The sequence below is a fragment of the Dasypus novemcinctus genome, chromosome 2 (genome assembly GCF_030445035.2).
Source record: "Dasypus novemcinctus isolate mDasNov1 chromosome 2, mDasNov1.1.hap2, whole genome shotgun sequence".
Classification (NCBI taxonomy): Eukaryota; Metazoa; Chordata; class Mammalia; order Cingulata; family Dasypodidae; genus Dasypus; species Dasypus novemcinctus.
The window spans coordinates 81,939,090-81,958,502 of record NC_080674.1 but is presented as its reverse complement, the minus strand read 5'-3'; the positions used below and the strand labels follow the sequence as shown (position 1 = coordinate 81,958,502).

The following is a 19,413-nucleotide window of genomic DNA, read 5'->3' as shown; positions in this document are numbered from 1 at the left end:
AGTGTTATTTTACCTCTTATAATCCTCCCTCTATTGTATTTAAACTGAAATGGGAAAAATAAAATTGCCTAGGGTATCTTAAATATTATTCATTTGAGTCCATTCTCATGCTTCATTTCTGAAACCTCTTTTTGGTGAAACAACATACATAGAAAAAAGTGCATAAAACATAAACATTTTAACATATTATTATAACATGAAATCAAGTAACCAAAACATAAATCAAGAAATAGACACCTCCGGCTTGTTAGAAAGTACTTGTCACTTCCCCATCACAACCTCTCCTCTGCCGGGGAGTTCACTACCACCCTGACTTTTGTGAAAGCCACTTTCTTGTTTTTCTTTACAGTTTTGTCACCTATATATCCATCCCTGAACAAAACAGTTTAATTTTTGCCTGTTAATGAACTTCATATAAATGGAATCATGTAGTATATAATCTTTTTTAAATTTTTTGATCTTGTTTCTTTTCCTCAATATGATGTTTATGAAACTCATCCAAGTTATAATGCACCTGCAGTTCATTAATTTTCTTTGGAAAAGAGTAGCATTATCTACTAAAGATGAAAAAATTAATATCCTAATACTTAGAAATTCTATTCCAAGCAATTGCCTTCCTATATAACCATCCAGAAACATAGGCACACACACTCACACACGAAGATATATATATACAAATGTGAAGGTGCATAGCAGCAATCTTGATAATGGCTAAAAACCATGAAACAACCCAAATGCTCTTTGATAACAGGAAAGAAAAATAAACTGAGGCATAGAAATAATAGGACAATAAACAGTTTTTATAACTTCTGTATACAGTCCTTTGCCACTCTCTGACTAACCCTAACCTGTTCATGCTTTTTATGGTATCTTTTGATGGAATAAATTTCTGCATTTTAATGTGTCAGCACTTCTCAAATGTATCCTTTGTGGTTCATTGTTCTGTGTCTTATTTAAGAAATCCTTCCTTTCCCCAATAGTATGAAGAAATTACTCTAAAAGTATATTCTATTAAAGCTTTCTTGTTTTATGGTATTAGAATTGAGTACTGGCGGCGGACTTGGCCCAGTGATTAGGGCGTCTGTCTACCACATGGGAGGTCTGCGGTTCAAACCCCGGGCCTCCATGACCTGTGTGGAGCTGGCCCATGCACAGTGCTGATGCGCACAAGGGGTGCCGTGCAACGCAGGGGTGTCGCCCACGTAGGGGAGCCACACATGCAAGGAGTGCACCCCGTAAGGAGAGCCGCCCAGCGCGAAAGAAAGTGCAGCCTGCCCAGGAATGGTGCTGCACACATGGAGAACTGACACAGCAAGATAACGCAACAAAAAGAAACACAGATTCCCGTGCGTCTGACAACAACAGAAGCGGACAAAGACAATGCAGCAAATAGACACAGAGAACAGACAACTGGGGTGGAGTCTTGGGGAGGGGAGAGAAAGCAATAAAGAAGGAATCTTAAAGAAAAAAAAAGAAGAATTGAGTACTGAAAAAAATCCCTTTTCCCATCCATGTTAAACCTTGTGATTTTTGAGAAAATATAGGTCAAGGATTAATGAATTTTAATCTTTTCCACTACATATAGAGATTCAGAATAAAGGGTGAAAAATAATCTGAGTCATAGTCACTGTTCTTAAGAAATATGTCTCAATACCTTTTAAGAGGGAAACGAGGGAAACGGACTTTGGCCCAGTGGTTAGGGCGTCCTTCTACCACATGGGAGGCCCGCGGTTCAAGCCCCGGGCCTCCTTGACCCATGTGGGAGCTGGCCCATGCGCAGTGCTGATGTGCGCAAGGAGTGCCGTGCCACACAGGGGTGTCCCCCGCGTAGGGGAGCCCCACGCGCAAGGAGTGCACCCATAAGGAGAGCCGCCCAGCGCGAAGGAGGGAGCAGCCTGCCGAGGAATGGCGCCGCCCACACTTCCCATGCCGCTGACGACAACAGAAGCGGACAAAGAAACAAGACGCAGCAAAAAGACACAGAAAACAGACAACCGGGGGAGGGGAGGGGAATTAAATAAATAAAAATAAATCTTTAAAAAAAAAAAAAAAGAGGGAAACGACTTTGGCCCAGTGGTTAGGGCATCCGTCTACCATATGGGAGGTCCGTGGTTCAAACCCCGGGCCTCCTTGACCCGTGTGGAGCTGGCCATGCGCAGTGCTGATGCGCGCAAGGAGTGCCGTGCCACGCAAGGGTGTCCCCCGTGTGGGGGAGCCCCACGCGCAAGGAGTGCGCCCGTGAGGAAAGCCACCCAGCGTGAAAAGAAAGAGCAGCCTGCCCAGGAATGGTGCCACCCACACTTTCCATGCCGCTGACGACAACAGAAGCGGACAAAGAAACAAGACGCAGCAAATAGACACCGAGAACAGACAACCAGGGGAGGGGGGGAATTAAATAAATCTTTAAAAAAAAAAAAAACCTTTTAAGAGGAGAGACAATTATTATGGAAAAAACCTAGCTCTTAAAAATTAGTGCCATCTTTACTATAAAGAATGATCCGAGTACTTTAAATAGTATTTTACAACGGCCTACTTACATATGAAAAACCATAGAGAAAAATTAATTATTACTGTATAAACTAATATTTCCCAGTTTGAAAGACTTAATTCTATATATTTAAGGAATGCATACTTTTTGCTTAGTGGAAAAATGTTCCAAAATTTCATTGAATAACTTTGGCATATTGAACAGCATAGGAGTGTCCAGTTAGCAGTTGATGGTTTTCATTATGCCAACAAAACATTCTATGTTAATTCAGTTTTACATGACCCATTTGGATTATCTTTAAAATACCGGGGTCTCTTATGACTGTAACTAAACATTCAAAAATCATTGTGATATAATTAAAAATAATTTAAAATGTACCTGAACAGAATTCAGCCTTGGCTGAATTTTTTCACAAATCTAGCTATAGTATTATGGTACTTGTGTACATGATTATTAGGGTATGGTGCCTCCAAGCATAAAATCTAATTAAGTATTTATAAACCAATGAAATAAGAGTGGGTAAAGAGAGTTATTTCTATAAAAATCAAGTTGAATATTTTGGAAAGACTTAATTAAAGATGAAGTGCCAAAAAATTGTTGAAATAGGTAAAAGTCCTTGAAGTAAGCAAGAAAACATAAGTGACTGGAAAAAATGTAAACATCTAGAAGGATTCAGCATTCTGTTTCCTCTGCAAGTCTCTTTAAGCTCTCAATCCATTTTAAAGAAATAAAATGGAAATTAAAAACTAAATATTACAAAAGGGAGGACAGTCTAATTGGTAGACCCTTACTCAAAGAAAATGTTTTGGCCCTAAGTTAAAAGACTGGTAAACAAATGAAACATTTGTATGTCTTAGTTTAAAATCAGTATTTAAGGTATGTATGTAAAATTTAGTGGCTTAAAAAAACATTAATTATTATCTCTCACAATTTTTATGGGTCCAGAATTCAGGAGGAACTGTGCTTGGAGGCTCTGGCTCCAGGTCTCTCAGAAGGTTGCAAATTTCCACAGGGATTGTAATCATCTGAAGGTTTAACTAGAACTAGAGGGTCCACATCTAAGACAGCTCACTCACATGTCTGGCAAGTTGGTGCTGGCTGTTGGTGGGTGGCCTCAGTTCCTCCACATGGGCCTCTCTACGTTACCTGGGCATCCTTACAACATGGTGACTAGTTCCAAAGGTGAGCATCCTGAGAGAGAAAGTAGAATCTGTATCCTTTTTATGATTCATCCTCAGGAGTCATATAGCTTTACTTCTACTTTATTTTATTGGGTGTGGCAGCCACTGATTCAAACTCTTATAAGTTCAATTTATCTATAAATGTTTTAGGCATCCTTTTGCTCCCATGCACAAATGGAATCATACTATACTCATGGTTCTGCACCTTGATTTTTTTTCACTTAATAATATATCTCAGAGATCATTTCATATTAAAACACAGGGATCTACTTCATTATTTACAGGTACATAACATTCCATTGTATGGGTGTACCATAATTTATTCAGCCCACTTCCTACTGATACATATTTAGACTGTTTCAAGCCTTTTGCTATTACAAACAATGCTTTGCAAATATCCTTGTACCGACACCTCGGTGCTAACGCTCACCTCTATTATTAGTATGACACCTATTAGTGAAATTCATAGATATATATACCCAATTCCCCTTCCAAGGAGGTTGTGCCAGTTTACACTCCCACTAATAATATGTAAGTGTCTGCTTCTACTCTCTCCAATATAGTGAATTATCAAACTGGATCCTTTTCTGGATAATTTGTAAGAATTCTTTGTTAAAATTCTTTATGTATCTCTGCTTTCCACATGTATTGAAGATATTTCTATGAGAACTTTTCTATTTTTATGTATTCATCTGTATCAAACATTCCCTTTTTAGTTTCTGGGTTTTGTGCTTCCCCATTATGAAACTATATAAAAATTATCTCTTATCTGATTTTTCTCCATCATTACTCTGTTGCCCCCCACCCCCCAACACCAGTTACTAAATCTTTGCTCCAATGATCTGAAATGGCAACTTTATCTATACTAAATTCCATTATAGATTTGGGTTTATTTCTGGACTCTCCCTGCTGTTCTAGCACCCAGTCTATTAAAAAACAGAACCCAAACGGATTCAATATCTATACCTTTATAATATAGTTTAATATTTAATATTTGGCCAAAGGAATTTTTATTATGTATTTTTAAATTTTTATATTGTAAGCAGACTTCTGAATTCAAAGGGAAACTATTTTATCTGTTTATAACTTTTCAAGAATGTGTAACATAATGAAAACAATGACCAAATGTTTACGAGGCACCTTCTATTTGCAAAAAATCTTTTGTGAGGAACAGAGGCAAAAGACATGTTTATCAAGGAGCTTCGATCTACTGAGGGAGGCTGTGCTTACATAATCAGTTTTCATTCTCTCTCCGTCTATATTTTTCTCTGATACACACTCTCCTTACATAGCCAACTTTCATTCTCTTTCTGTCTCCCATGCACACGCACAAGCGTATAGCATATAGCATATTGTTAAACTAATACCTGTTTGATTTCTTTAGCAGCCAAAGTAACTGAGAACAAGACTGCCTGACCAATGCTGCTCTGACCGGAAATGTCACAGGCTGACTTAGTTCACTGCATATATATTCCATCTCTTTCACCATTGTCCAACTGTAACCTGAAAGAAAAATATTCTGGTTAGAATTCTAAAAGTCAATTAAATAAAACACTAAATTACCTATGAGCACAGACATTTCCATTTGGATTCAGAGTGAATTAAAATACCACTCACTGTTAGAAAATAGTTTGAGTGGAAAAGAGATAAAAGCTAAATCTAAAATCTTGCCACAAGTGACCTAGAGTAAACTTAACAAAAAAGTAAAATGTTAAAAATGTTTTAATTCCCTCCTAAGTCCAAAAAAGCAAATTTTGATGCTATTTTTTAATCTGATTTAAAGATTCTAAGGCTATTCTCTTAGGTATATATACATCATTAAAATTCTCTACAAACTTAGATTTTCCATTGTGTTAGTTAAGTTTTCTTTTCCAAGCAAAAGACAGCTATTAGGTATTTACTACAAATCAATGTGGTTTTTTGACTAGTCCAAATTACTTATACATTTTACCTAATGTAGACAATAGTGTTGATTTTATATGTGTGTTTTAAATCATGTTAGGACATTCTGGAAAGGCCACTTGCCTGTTCATAAACAGGTTTAGAAAAAATTTAATATATTTTTCAATAACCCTAAACTCTTATTAAAAGCAGGTTGTAAAAAGTATTGGTCATTAAAGGAACATTTTACATAAATTTTAAATGAATATGATAGTACTAGCAGCTAAATTCCTGACTGAAGAAGAGAAGGGTTCTTCAGTCCTTTAAAATCTAGAAAACATCTTTTTATTTAAAAAAAGAAACTGCAAGGAGAAAGCTAAACTTATATGACTAAAAACATATAAGTTTTTATTATTATTTGTGGTATAAGAAGGGAAGATAAAGTACATGTTGGTAATGATGACAGGGCAGTTGGGGGAAAAGAGCGTAATGCCAAACCAGCTTAAAGATCCAGATCCAGCCAAACACAGTTCAAACCTGCGGTTAAAACCAGAGTCAGACTAAACAGAGACAAACAGCAGTTTAAATTAGTAAGGAAGGTGCTAAATTTTTTCCAGTTTATCTTCTTTAAATACTTTTTTATTATATGATATATTCTTTAATGAAACTAATAAATAAAAATTAAAAGTCTTAAAAATTAAAATAGGGTTAAGTCAAAGCATACTAATTTTTCTCTCAATTATATAAACTGCTGAACCTACTTGCTCCAGGGGGTTATAACACAAATGTCACCACTCAGATATCAGCCACTCTAATCTCATGTTAGACATCTGAAAACAATAGCAAATTAATAAGTAAAATAAATGTCCTGAACATGGTAGGATAAATATTAACATCTCCATAGGCCCTACATACCTTTTTTTTGTTTTTAAGATTTATTTCTCTCCCCTAACCCTCCCTCCCCCAGCTGTCTGTGCTCACTGTCTGCTATCTGTTTGTCTTCTTTTCCTATTTTTCAGGAGGCACTGGGAACCGAACTCAGGGCTTCCCATGTAGGAGGAAGGCACCCAATCCCTTGAGCCACTCTGGCTCCCTACTTATTGTGTCTCTCATTGTGTTTCTGCCCTGTGTGCCTTAGAGGCATCATCTCGCTGTGTCATCTTGTTGCATCAGCTTGCCACGCCTGCCTGTTGTGTCAGCTCACTGTCTCACTCATCTTATTTAGGAGGTATGCGGAACCAAACCCAGGACCTCCCATGTGGTAGGTGGGTGCCCAACTGCTTGAGCCACATCCGTTTCCCCCTACAAACCCTTTTAGTTTATTATTTTTACCACATGGACAGGTGCACCAGAGCATTTGATTGCTTACTGGCTGTTTGCCTAGCAATCACTACCTAGGTTATGTACGAAGAAATAGAAAGACGAATTCAATGTTGTAATAAACAGCAGCCAGGAAGCAGCAGCAGAATATCAGGCCCATCAGTAGGAAGATGTAAACACAAAGAAGGGATCCAGCCCTGAGCAGAGTGTGGCCTCTCACTCCACTGTCCAGCTAAGGAAAGCATAATGAGGGCACCAAGGTTCCAGCAGTCTACCTCTGAAGCTCTTTGCAGTGGCTGGGGAGCTGTACGCGTGCCATTCATCAACTACACTCCCCAATTACCATTTCTTTATCCTTCATCTGACAGAGAATTTGCTCCAAGGTAAGGCAATTTAAAAAACGGGGGTGGGGGTGGGCGATAACAGAACACTTTATCAGTTCAAAGAAACCAATTTAAGATTTGTGGAGAGGCAGCTTGGGTTATTCTAGACCTTGCAAAGAATATTATCCGTGGTAGCTTGGTCACAAAGTCACCAACAAATGCAATGCCTAGCTGAAATAAAAGAAAGAAGGCCCTTGAGGGTCAGACTTTTCTCTCCATTAGCCTCTTAGATTTGGGGGAGGGGGGTGCTGTTTTTAGTTTTCTATCAAAGATATTATTTTTATGTTTGGAGGATAATTTGACCAATAAGAAATACATTCTTAGAATTATTACCTTCATTGACTCTCTGAGGATGCCAGCCTGTTGTCCATCCCAGGGAAAATGTCACATCTGGAAAGAAGGCCGTCACAGTGTCTATAAATGGTTTTGCATCTACCACTCTGCCATTTCCATTTGGGCCAGGAAGAATATCAGCATTAATCCACACTGGGCGCTGCAGATGCCTCTTCACAGTTTCCAAGAGCATCATGGACGGTTCTACAGCTGCCAGACTAAAAACATATATTGCTGTTAACCAAACAAATTCCTAAAGTAAAAGTAAAAAGTTCTTTTAGAGTAGTAGTTTTAATGTTATCATAATTCATAATAAAAGTAAATAAAATAGTACCTGAATTTTATAATCAAAATTTATTTAGCACCAGAGAGGAAAGTTAACATATACCATATCTCAAAATGAGATAAACACTTATTTGTGAAGGACCTTAAAGGTTCTATACATATATGAATAATGCCACTGCTTATGGACAGAGGTTTCAAAGCTCTTCATTACGTCACTCAATGTAAAAACGATTAAGAAAATTCACATATATTCACCATTGGAGAATTATAAACAAAGTAACGAATATATTCCTAACCTACAAATTCACATTTATGAAAATACCCAAGTACACTCAGGTACCTTACATCTAACATTTGGCTCAGGACCCTGGAAAAAAGAGCCTCTTTTCCCACATGTATTCTTGGGTGAGTATGGACACAAAAACACATTTCTAAGAAAGTATAAACATTTAACATATTCTTAAAGTTTGTATAAACTTCACTTTTCTTTTTCTTTAATTGTAAGCATACCTTCTAGAAAGCAAAGGCAAGTAGATTTTAATTGGTTTAAATCAGAAAAGCTGCTTCACTTTTTTTATTCCCTACATCTATTTTAGCTGACATCCTCAGATTTTGAAACAATAAAGTTTTAATCATCCTACACAATTTTTACTTTTAAAATATTATACATAAACTTTATAGGAAAACTATACTACTTATAATCCTGACTAGCTTCTGAACCTTTAAGGCCTATATTAATTTCTAAGAAAATTAGCTTATAGAGAATACTGAGATGGAAGGCTAAGGACCTTGGAAATGGATGTTGGAGGGGAGAACATTCAGTGCTCTCTTCTCACATTCCCATCTCTCTTTCTCAGAAGACTAGAATCTTTCTGTTTATGCTTCTACCTCTCTCCTCACCACTCTTAACAGGATTACTATTTTAAGAGGAGAAACTAATAATCACATTATTTATTGGGTTATATTTACTAGTGAGCAAAGATACTATGCATTAAAATTATAGGAAATCAGCCTCTAGCTTCTTTTTCACATGTGGAAGCTTCTTTTGAACTCACTCTTCTGTCCCTTAAAAAGAGGCCCTAAATTTTAGTGGATTAATATGCCACTAAATTTAAGTGGATTAATGTTAGACCTTGCAGACTCTAATTTAGAAGCTATCATTCTCTGCCTCAAGTGCTTCCTTGCACTACATCAATTCCGTGTTAAAATCACAATTCACAGATCAATTTCCTAATCTCTGGCACTGTACTTCCTACACAATCTTGTATTTTTTGGAAGTAAACAACTTGCACCTGTGATTCCAAAGCTCGCTAGTCTGCATGTCCCACCGCAGTAGCCAAGTCCCAATGGGGTTCTTCTCTTCATGGGTGGAGCAGGGGAAAACCTTGAACTAATTCATGCATGTCTACTGCTGACCTACTTTCTTTTTCCAAAATGAACTCTGATTTCTTAAGAAATCTGGTGTCCACAGAGGTTGGGTTAAAAACTAATTTCCAGTTACTTTTCAGGAGGGAGCTTCATAGGCTTTCTCAATTTAATAAGCTGACACAGAACTGTTTTAACATTCTCCATCTTTTCATATTCAGGCTCAAACAACACATTTGTCCCAAAAATTGAAATTCCACCAGCATTTATTAAATGCCTACTACAACATGAAAAGCCTGTGCAGTTAAATGCAAGACATGATGACAAGGAACATAATGAACAAGAATTTAATACACATATTTTATTTTGTATGCAAATATTTAAATTGTCAGTAATGTAGAATATAGTAATCACACGTTCTCTTACCAGAAACTTAAATCAGAGAGGCAACACCTATATGAAGCAAAATAAAAAGCCTTTCTATAAGACATAGAAGCCATTGTTTAGAGTAAGTTTATCACAAATCCTAGATTTCTATAGCAGCTTGGATTATGGTGAGCTTTTGTGGTATCACAATACATCCCTGGTGTTACCTATACTTTTTTCTCTGCCAAAACACCTCAGAAGTAAAATTTCCTGTGAAAGCACAGGAAAGGAAATGGCACTTAATTTTGATCTTCATTATCAATGCCTTCAGGATGCACAATATTCTTTTTAAGGAACTCTTTTGTTATTGAAAAATTTTCAATTAGTTTTGTCTATAAATGTAATAACATAAATCAGGTAGGCTATGCATTAACTATCCCAACAAAACCATCCCAAGTCTCTCTCTTTCCTGGACTAATTTTTAATGAAAACAGCACTTTAAATTTGCCATTCTATTGTCAGAATGCTCACTTAGGATTAGTTCCTGTAATTTAACAATTTAAGATTAGCCTCAAAGTATCCTAAAAAACAACTTTAGCCAACCAGTCAGTAGGCCTCGCATCCATTCCTAAAACATTAGAGTCTATAACTCCATTTTCAGTTTAGATAAAGTGCAGAGGTAGGTAGTCAGGTACAGATAAATGAGGCTGTCAATCTTTCTTTTTCACAAAGTTATTCTATTACAACCAGAAGCAGAACAAGTTTGTATATATACCTCTTGAAATCCAGCTTGATGCCTTTATTGCTTTTCATAACTTCAGTCAGCCACTCCTGGAGAGTGTTGTCACTGTTAGTTTCAGGAGGATGGGCCATGACTGGCTGGCCGTGTTCTGAGCCATCACTGGGAAGAAGGACATCGGCCTCTATCATGTGAGCAGTGCCTGTCCAAATAAAGGAACAAAAAGTAATGCTAGTAAAAGTAGGGAGAACTGGAGGAGATGTCATGTCCAAGATCCTTCTGAGGAAGATAAAAGGAAGGAAAGTGTCAACCGACTAAGAAATTACAGATTGTGAGCTCCAAGGCAACAAAAGTATTTATTTGGGTCTTAGAACTGCAATTTGGGGAGTAGAGATTCAGGTAGCTACCCAAATTGTGTCCCATCTTGGGGCTTCCAAGCAGGATATTTTTATTGGTACATATTAATAGAGCATAAATGCATCCAAAGTGTACAATCAATGATCACACAGTTGTGCATACATCACTCGAATCATTTTTAATAGAGCATTTCCATTATTCTAAATATAGTAAAAATAAACCAAACAAAAAAAAACTCATCACCTCTCAATCTCTCCATGCCTTCCCTGCTGAACATAACTGCTATTCTGTTTCCATCTCTATAGTTTACTTGTAATTTTTGTAAAAAAATTCTTATATATGCGATATCACCCATATTTGTATTTCACATGAGGTTTCATTATGTTATACAGTCCCAGCAAGCAAGGGTTTTGATTTTTTTTAGATTTATTTATTCTCCCCTCCTTCTCCCTCTCCCCCTCCCCATCCCTGCTGTTTGGCTGTCTATGTCCATTTGCTGTGTGACCTTCTGTATCTATTTTTCTTTTTGTCTTCTCTTCTCATCTTTCTCCTCTAGGATTCACCGGGATTTGATCCTGGGGACCTCTGATATGGACAGAGGTTCCCTGTCAGCTGCGCCACTACAGTTCCTGGTCTCTGCTGCACTACACCTTGACTCTCCCCTTTGTCTCTCTTTTGTTGCATCATCATCTTGCTGCATGACTCACTTGTGTGGGCACTGGGTCACCGTGTGGGCACTCAGCTCGCTATGCAGGCACTGGCTCGCTGCAGGCCCTCATGCAGGCCCTCAGCTCATCACGCAGGGCAGGCACTTGGCTCGCCACACAGGCACTCAGCTCACTACACAGGCACTCAGCTCACCATGCAGGCATTCGTGCAGGCACTCAGCTCACCATGTAGGCACTGGCTTACCACACAGGCACTGGTATGGGCACTTGCATAGGTACTCAGCTCACCAACTGGGCACTTGTCTTGCCGCATGGACACTTGGCTCACTGCGTGGGTACTTGGCTCACATGTGGGCAGTTGGCTTACCGCGCAGGTAGTAGCTTGCCACATGGGCACTGGCTTGCCGTGCAGGCATGCTTTCTCTTCATTTTTTTACCAGAGCCCTAGGGAACGAACCCAGGTCCTCCCATATGGCAGGTGGAGGCCTTATCACGTGAACCACATCCACTTCCCAGGCAAGGGTTTTTAAAAGAAAAAAAGAGAGATTATATAAGATTTTTGTAAAGAATTATGATTGGTGGATATTCGGGGCATTCTAAATGTCCTTCAAATTAGTTTACTGATTTCTTTATCTTGTGCTGGGGTCATGACAACACTTTTTGCATGTCCTCAGGGTTCTGAGTAACATTGCTGCTTGTGGTTTTGCATACTTTGGCAGTTTGTGATATCTGGCTGAGGCATGCATAGCAGTAACTTTCTGAATGACCTCCTGACTCCATTTAAAATCTCTCAGCTATAGTAACCCTATTTTGTTTTCTTTTTCTTTTTTTTTTTAAGATTTATTTTATTTATTTCTCTCCCCTTCCCCCCAGTTGTCTGTTCTCTGTGTTCATTTACTGCGTGTTCTTCTTTGTTCACTTCTGTTGTTGTCAGTGGCACGGGAATCTGTGTTTCTTTTTGTTGCGTCATCTTGTTGCATCAGCTCTCCATGTATGCAGCACCATTCCTGGGCAGGCTGCACTTTCTTTTGCACTCGGCGGCTCTTCTTATGGGGCGCACTCCTTGCACGTGGGGCTCCCCTACGTGGGGGACACGCCTACGTGGCAGGGCACTCCTTGTGCGCATCAGCCCTGTGCGCGGGCCAGCTCCACACGGGTCAAGGAGGCCCAGGGTTTGAACCGCGGACCTCCCATGTGGTAGACGAACGCCCAAACCACTGGGCCAAGTCTGCTTTCCTATTTTGTTTTCTTTCAGAATAGAAAGCTAACATTTACTGAGTACCATGTGTCAGGCAGACAGGACCCTAATCAGAGATAGCCTCATATCCCACATCAGTTTATTCTGGATCCCACGGTTTCTTTTCTCTAAAAGAACAGTTTACAATTACCTGCTATTCGGGCTGTGCCATGTTTTCCCAGTTTTGTTGCAACATTTAAAACAGACTTGAATGAATATTTACAAGTTCCTGCTACCCACCCCACTTTCTTCTTATCACATAGCCATCTAAGTATCCTGTTCACTTGCTGGATGTCCTTTACATCCATACTGATATACTTAATTTTACTTTTCTTCTTGCGGGAAAAATAAAACATTGTCATCCCAGAAGAGAAGGCAGGGATTGGATTGGCAGAGCTGCCACTGTGCCTTGCCCTGTGGCAGGAGCCCAAGATCACCAGCAGTTGACCTTCAGGGAGAGACTTCCCCTGATGCCTTGATTTGGACATTTTTCTCAGCCTCAAAACTGAAAGCTTATAAGTTAATAAATCTCCATTGTAAAAGTCAATTTGTTTTTGGTATATTGCATTAGCAGCCTTAAGCAAACTAAAACACCTAGATAAATAACGGGCAGAGAGACCTGAGCTAAATAATTAACTGCTCAGACTTTAAGCAGCATATAGAGGAAGTATTGCAACTCAAGACAGCTGGCGGGAAACGGACTTTGGCCCAGTGGTTAGGGCGTCCGTCTACCATATGGGAGGGCCGCGGTTCAAACCCCGGGCCTCCTTGACCCGTGTGGAGCTGACCATGCGCAGTGCTGATGCGCGCAAGGAGTGCCGGGCCACGCAAGGGTGTCCCCCACGTGGGGGAGCCCCACGCGCAAGGAGTGCGCCCGTGAGGAAAGCCGCCCAGCGTGAAAAGAAAGTGCAGCCTGCCCAGGAATGGCGCCGCCCACACTTCCCGTGCCGCTGACGACAACAGAAGCGGACAAAGAAACAAGACGCAGCAAATAGACACCGAGAACAGACAACCAGGGGAGGGGGGGGGAATTAAATAAATAAATAAATCTTTAAAAAAAAAAAAAAAAAAAAGACAGCTGGCAAAAGATTATCAAAGGAAGAGATAGTCTCGGGCCAAAGGCTAAGTCTAAGATGCTACCAGTAAAATATGGACCTACTGGAGGGGACCTGCAGTCCTAAAAGCCCCTGCATATTGTGGGAAAAGCAGCTGCTCATCACTTTCAGGTGCTGAAATTTAAATGTGAATACACTGAGCCATGGGCTGAAGTTTCAAAAATATCACTTTCCACTTTTTTTTTTAATTTTTATTCCCCCCCTTGTGACTTTTTGCTTGCTGTCTGCTCTCTGTGTTCATCTCTGTACATTCTTCTGTGTCTGTATTTATTTTTTATACCCCCACCCCCACCCCGGGCCGCAGCCTGCTTGCTGTCTGCTACGTCCATTCGCTGCGCACACTTCTGTGTTTTTGCTTGTCTCCCTTTTTGTTGCATTACCTTACTGAGTTGGCTCTCTGCGGCGCCTGTGGGCCAGGCAGCAGTCTGCAGCGCCTGTGGGCCAAGTGGCGCTCCTGCGCGTGCGGGCGAGCCTGCCTTCACAAGGAGGGCCCGGGATGCGAACCCAGGGCCTCCCATATGGTAGACGGGAGCCCAACTGATTGAGCCATGGTCCTTTCCCCTCCACTTACTTTTCTCCCCAAATTTCTCTTTTTCCAACAGGCTTAGCCATATAAGACATTTTAAGGCCAGTGTAGCTAGAATATAAAAGCAAGGTGACACGTGAAATCGGGGAAATAGGTCATGCATGAAGGCCCCAACAAATAGCAGCCCATTCCCCCATACGGATTACAAAAAATAAAATAGCCAAGTTAGCAGGTGGGGCTCTGTGATGGTTAGGCTATTGTGTCAACTCGGCCAGATAATTGTGCCCAGTTGTTTGGTCAAGCAAGCACTGGGCTAACTGTAATACAAGGGCATTTATGGACTTTACTCACCATTGACTTTATTGCAGTGGTAAATCATAGATAGCTGGTTATAATTACATCAGTTAGGGAGATTGCCATCAGCAATCTTAACCCAATTAGTTGAATGCCTTAAAAGGGGAAGTGATTCCAGCATTGAGAGATAAATTCCCAGCTCATCTTTGGACAGCCAGTATCTCCCAGAACTCGTCAAGAACCTCCATTGGACTTTCATTGCAGCCCCTGGTTGCAGCCTGCCTGCAGAACCTAAACTTGTACATCCCCATGGCTGTGTGAGACACTCTTATAGAATCGCATATTATTGACAGATATCTCTTAATGATTGTTTCCCTAGAGAACCTGACTCATACAAGCTCAAATTATTACTTTTATTTACTAATAAAGCTAGATCAGAGGATGCAGCTTTGTTGAGAGCCAAGTGAGCCTACTAATCTCTAACTGCCACCATATCCCCCTTCCAAACTTTGGAACAGCCTTATCAAAGTTTAATACACATACCAATATTATTAATTCCCACATCCGTGTGAAAGAGGAAAGAGAAAAAAAGAGCACACTCCTTTGCCTAGTACCTTTGATAGATTAGCTCTACCCAGTTGTGGTAGATGGAATTATGTACTCAGAAAAAATGTGTTCTTAATCTTAATCCATTCCTGTAGGTATGAATCCACTGTAAATAAGATATTTTAAAAATGGCTAACTGAATCAGATTAGGCTTTAATCAGATTACTGGAGTCCTTTATAAGCAGAATGAAATTCAGAGATAAAGAAACAAAGTAATAGGGAGGAGTAGAAGCCAAAAGCCAAGCACGGGAAAGGAGAGGACATTGCCATGTGCATTGCTATGTGACAGAAAAGCGAAGGACCAAGCACTGCTGACAGACAGTGACAGAATGCCACAGTCTTCAGGGAGAAAGCACCGCCTTGGTGATACTTCAGGTTTGGACTCCTCCTTGCCTCAAAATCATAAGCCAATAAAATCCTGTTGTTTAAGCCAACCCACTGTACAGCATTTGTTTTAGCAGCTGGGAAACTAAGATACCAGTTAAGAATCACAGACTAAGAAATATTCTTCACCTCCATGGGAAGAAACTGGAAGTACGCAGGGAAAAATCTCTCCTTTTAGAAACCAGGATAGTGGAACAGAATAAAGTTCCCATAACAGTTATATTAATGATTTTAGATGGAAGATTATTGGTTTATGTTTTAAAATACTATTTTGCACACTGGGTGGAAAATGAACCAGACTGGGGCAAGAGTGAAAAGCAGGGAGAATGGTCTGCCAAATTGGGGTTGATTCATGTACCCACTGAATGCTTTGGGCTGCAAGTTAACAGAAACTTACATTCAAACTAATAAAGAAGTGTTTTACCTTATATAACTAGAAATCTAGGGTTAGGGAGAGCTTCAGGTGTGGTACAATCAGCTGCTCAACGAGGTTACAGGGTCTTTATTCTTTACGGCCCTTAGTATTGTCTTCATCTTTTTTTTTTTTTACTATTTATTTTTTATTTATTTCTCTCCCCTTCCAACCCCCCCCCAGGTGTCTGCTCTCTGTGTTCATTTGCTGTGTGTTCTGCTGTGACCACCTCTATCCTTATCAGTGGCACCAGATATCTGTGTTTCTTTTTGTTGCGTCATCTTGTTGTGTCAGCTCGCCATGTATGCAGTGCCACTCTTGGGCAAGCTGCACTTTCTTTTGCACTGGGTGGCTCTCCTTACAGGGCGCACTCCTTGTGCGTGAGGCTCCCCTACACGGGGGACACCCCCTGCGTGGCACGGCACTCCTTGCACACATCAGCACTGCACATGGGCCAGCCCCACATGGGTCAAGGAGGCCCAGGGTTTGAACTGCAGACCTCCCATGTGGTAGGCGGACGCCCTAACCACTGGGCCAAGTCCACTTCCCTTGTCTTCATCTTAAGGCTGGCCTCCCTTAGGATTGTAAGATGGCTAACAGTAACCCATGGGAACTATACAATTTCATATTCACATACTCCAGGGCTTAAGAGAGAAAATGTCTTCAATGATTAAAGACATAAGTACTTTCCTTGGGTCTGACTGAGCTGAGGGAGCTCACTTGCCCACCACTGGAACAGTAACAGTTACCAGGGGAATTCCATGTGCACTGACTTTCTAATCTACACCTGAAGTTAGAAACATGGTCAGCTTCCATATGGTTGTATGGACCAGGGATGGATACCTTAATAAAATTTAAATTATTTTAGGGAGAAATGTCTGCTATCTCTATATTCTCCCTAAAGTACACAAAATTTAGGTTCTTTTGATTACAATGAGACAAGGCACAGATTATCAAGACTCAAAAACTAGCCAATAAGTTTCATACTTCTTTTATCCCCTATCAAATGTAATTCTAAATAATATCCAAGTACAATCCAAACTGCTTCCAGTCCTTTACCAAAGGTGGGATTCTTCAAAGTTCTGAAAAGTATTGGGTCCTGAAGTTTGTGTAGATCACCTGGTAATCGGGGGCAGATGCAGAATTTTTTTGTGTGCCTATGGCCAAGCCTCTATAGTGACAACAGGGCAACTGGATTGGAAGAAAGATGGACGGTCTGAACTATTTCATTACTTTCTCTGGATGAGGTTGGGAGAAGAAGGTTGTGGGCCCATGGTATCATCCAACTCAGTTTTCTACTGCCATATTTGAGAGTAACCCTCATGTCATACTAGAAGCACGTATGTCTGGCCCAATTTGTCTGATAGTGACCTGAGGGACCCACTGCCCCAGAATTTACCCTGTGTGTAGAGGTGGCTCACAGAGCTCTCCTACAGAACACTCTGGGAGAGCAGTCAAGTGACTGACTACCTGGAGCAAGGGATTCCTGGCTATAGGACATATAATGCAGCACCCAGGACTGTGAGGAAACTGTCTTCTAGGGAAGAGGGGACATTCATATCCATAGAAATAGGGAATTACTAGGGCCAAATGTGCAAGACAAAACACCTACACAGAAAGGACCAGGGAGGCTCCTCTGCTTTGGCCTAGAACTTTTCTCTAAACTCATTCTATGGATAAGCTCTGAAGGAGACCACTTACACAGGTCAGTCTGCACATCACACTAACTGAATATAAGCATAAGGAACAGATACCACAGAATCTAAATTCCATGATAACACATTAAAATTTCAAAATATCCAGGTTTCAACAAAAGACTACAGAATACACAGGGAAACAGATGGTGATGGGCCAGGCAAAGAAGGTTGAAGCATTGAAGACTATTAATGAGGACAATCAGACCAGGGACATTATAGACAAAGGCATTTTAAGAAAGAGTCCTAAATATGCTCAAAGAACTAAAGGAAAATATGGACAAAAAGCAGAGGGAAATCAGGGAAATGATAAATGAACACAAAGAGAATATCGATAGAGAGATGGGAATTATGAAAAGGTACCAAAGAGAGTTGAAGACCACAGTAAGAGAAATTAAAAATTCCCTAGGGAAACTCAACAGCAGATTGGAGCTGGCAGAAGAAGAATCAAAGTCCATGTACCTTTCCCTTCTACCATATTGCCTTTCTGATTTTAAAACCATACAACATCATCAAGAGGGATGGTGGCAGAATCACATCTCAAGTTTTTTCTTATAACAATTTTTAAATCTACTTTTCTAGCATTTTCTCAGTTACTATTTTGTACAAGCACATGGGTAGATGAGTGTCTCAAATATTCATTGGTTTTTTTATCCAACCACCTTTGTTGATGAGACAAATGATTCTTAAGGATAGGGCAAAAGCAATTGGAAAAGCATGAATAACTAATATTTACATTATAATATCATCTTATATTTGGGGGAAAACGATTGGTTTCTTAATTCAAACTACAAAAAATAAAACTAAATCAAATCTCCTTGGCTGGTATGGCATGGGTTACTAAAAAGTTGAAAAATACTGTCTAGATATTTCAAATATTTTCAGATGCCAACTCCACTTAAGCATAAAAAAGCTAGATAATAGGCTTATAATGAGCTTGGGAAAACCTATAATAAAAAGAATTAAGAATTCTGCCTTGATTTAACTTTAGTTTTAAATGTTTTGCACAAGACAAGATCTGCAAAGTTATGATTACAAAGACGCAAATATAAATTATTTATTTTTTAAGAAAAAATAGGACACACTGCTTACCTGCTTTAGTTTACCAAAGGGCTACCAATACGAAGTACCAGAAATGTGTTGGCTGTTATAAAGGGTATTTATTTGGGGTGGAAGCTTATAGTTCCCAGACTGAAAAGTTCAAATCAGGGCACCATCAGAGATACTTTCTCATCAAAGTCAGCCGGTGTAGATTCCGGCGTGTTGCTATGTGGTGAATTAAGATAGCCACTGATCTCTGCCCAGGTTTCAGCTTCCCCTCTGAACTCACCGTCTCCTTTTGAGCTGCTCCGTAGGCCCAGCCTTTTGGGGCTTAGAGCTTAAGCGATCCTTTCTCTTACATGGCTGGATCAAACATAGTGGCTTCCTTTCCGTATGTCTGTCTGAGATAGTCTCTGTGTTTCCCTTTTTCTCAGACCCAGGAAAGGGGTGGAGACTCAACCAGAGTCATGCCTCATTGGCATAGTCCAATCAAAAGCCCTAAAGTGATCTTATCAGGTAATCTAATCAAAGTCTCCTCAACTGAAACTGTATCTTTATCACAAAAGAAACCCAGATATATAATGGAGTAGAATGCAAAAAATGTGTTGATTTTTATAATGAAACCTGGAACTTGAAGGAAATTTCCTCATCGGACTAGGTTACTTCAAGCTATGCCTCAACCCTCCCGGCATATGCTTTGATTCTTCTCTGTTGCTGCAGCCACTAGGGGTACTTCAT

The 19,413-nt window shown here is 39.9% G+C and overlaps 1 protein-coding gene across 5 annotated transcripts in view; it reads right to left on the bottom strand.

Annotated features, from left to right (window-relative positions):
- Positions 1-19,413, bottom strand: part of FAM151B (family with sequence similarity 151 member B) — a 35,116-nt gene that overhangs the window by 5,422 nt on the left and 10,281 nt on the right. For 4 of the 5 annotated variants that reach the window (XM_004455895.4, XM_004455894.4, XM_058275418.2 and 1 more), the window contains exons 3-5: positions 10,378-10,543; positions 7,587-7,804; positions 5,037-5,172 (exon numbers count right to left, since the gene is read on the bottom strand). In XM_004455895.4, the coding sequence (XP_004455952.1) occupies positions 5,037-5,172; positions 7,587-7,804; positions 10,378-10,543 (520 nt within the window). Of the gene's footprint in view, positions 1-3,564; positions 3,680-5,036; positions 5,173-7,586; positions 7,805-10,377; positions 10,544-19,413 lie in introns of all 5 variants that reach the window. The other variant, XR_011646081.1, reaches the window with a different exon arrangement.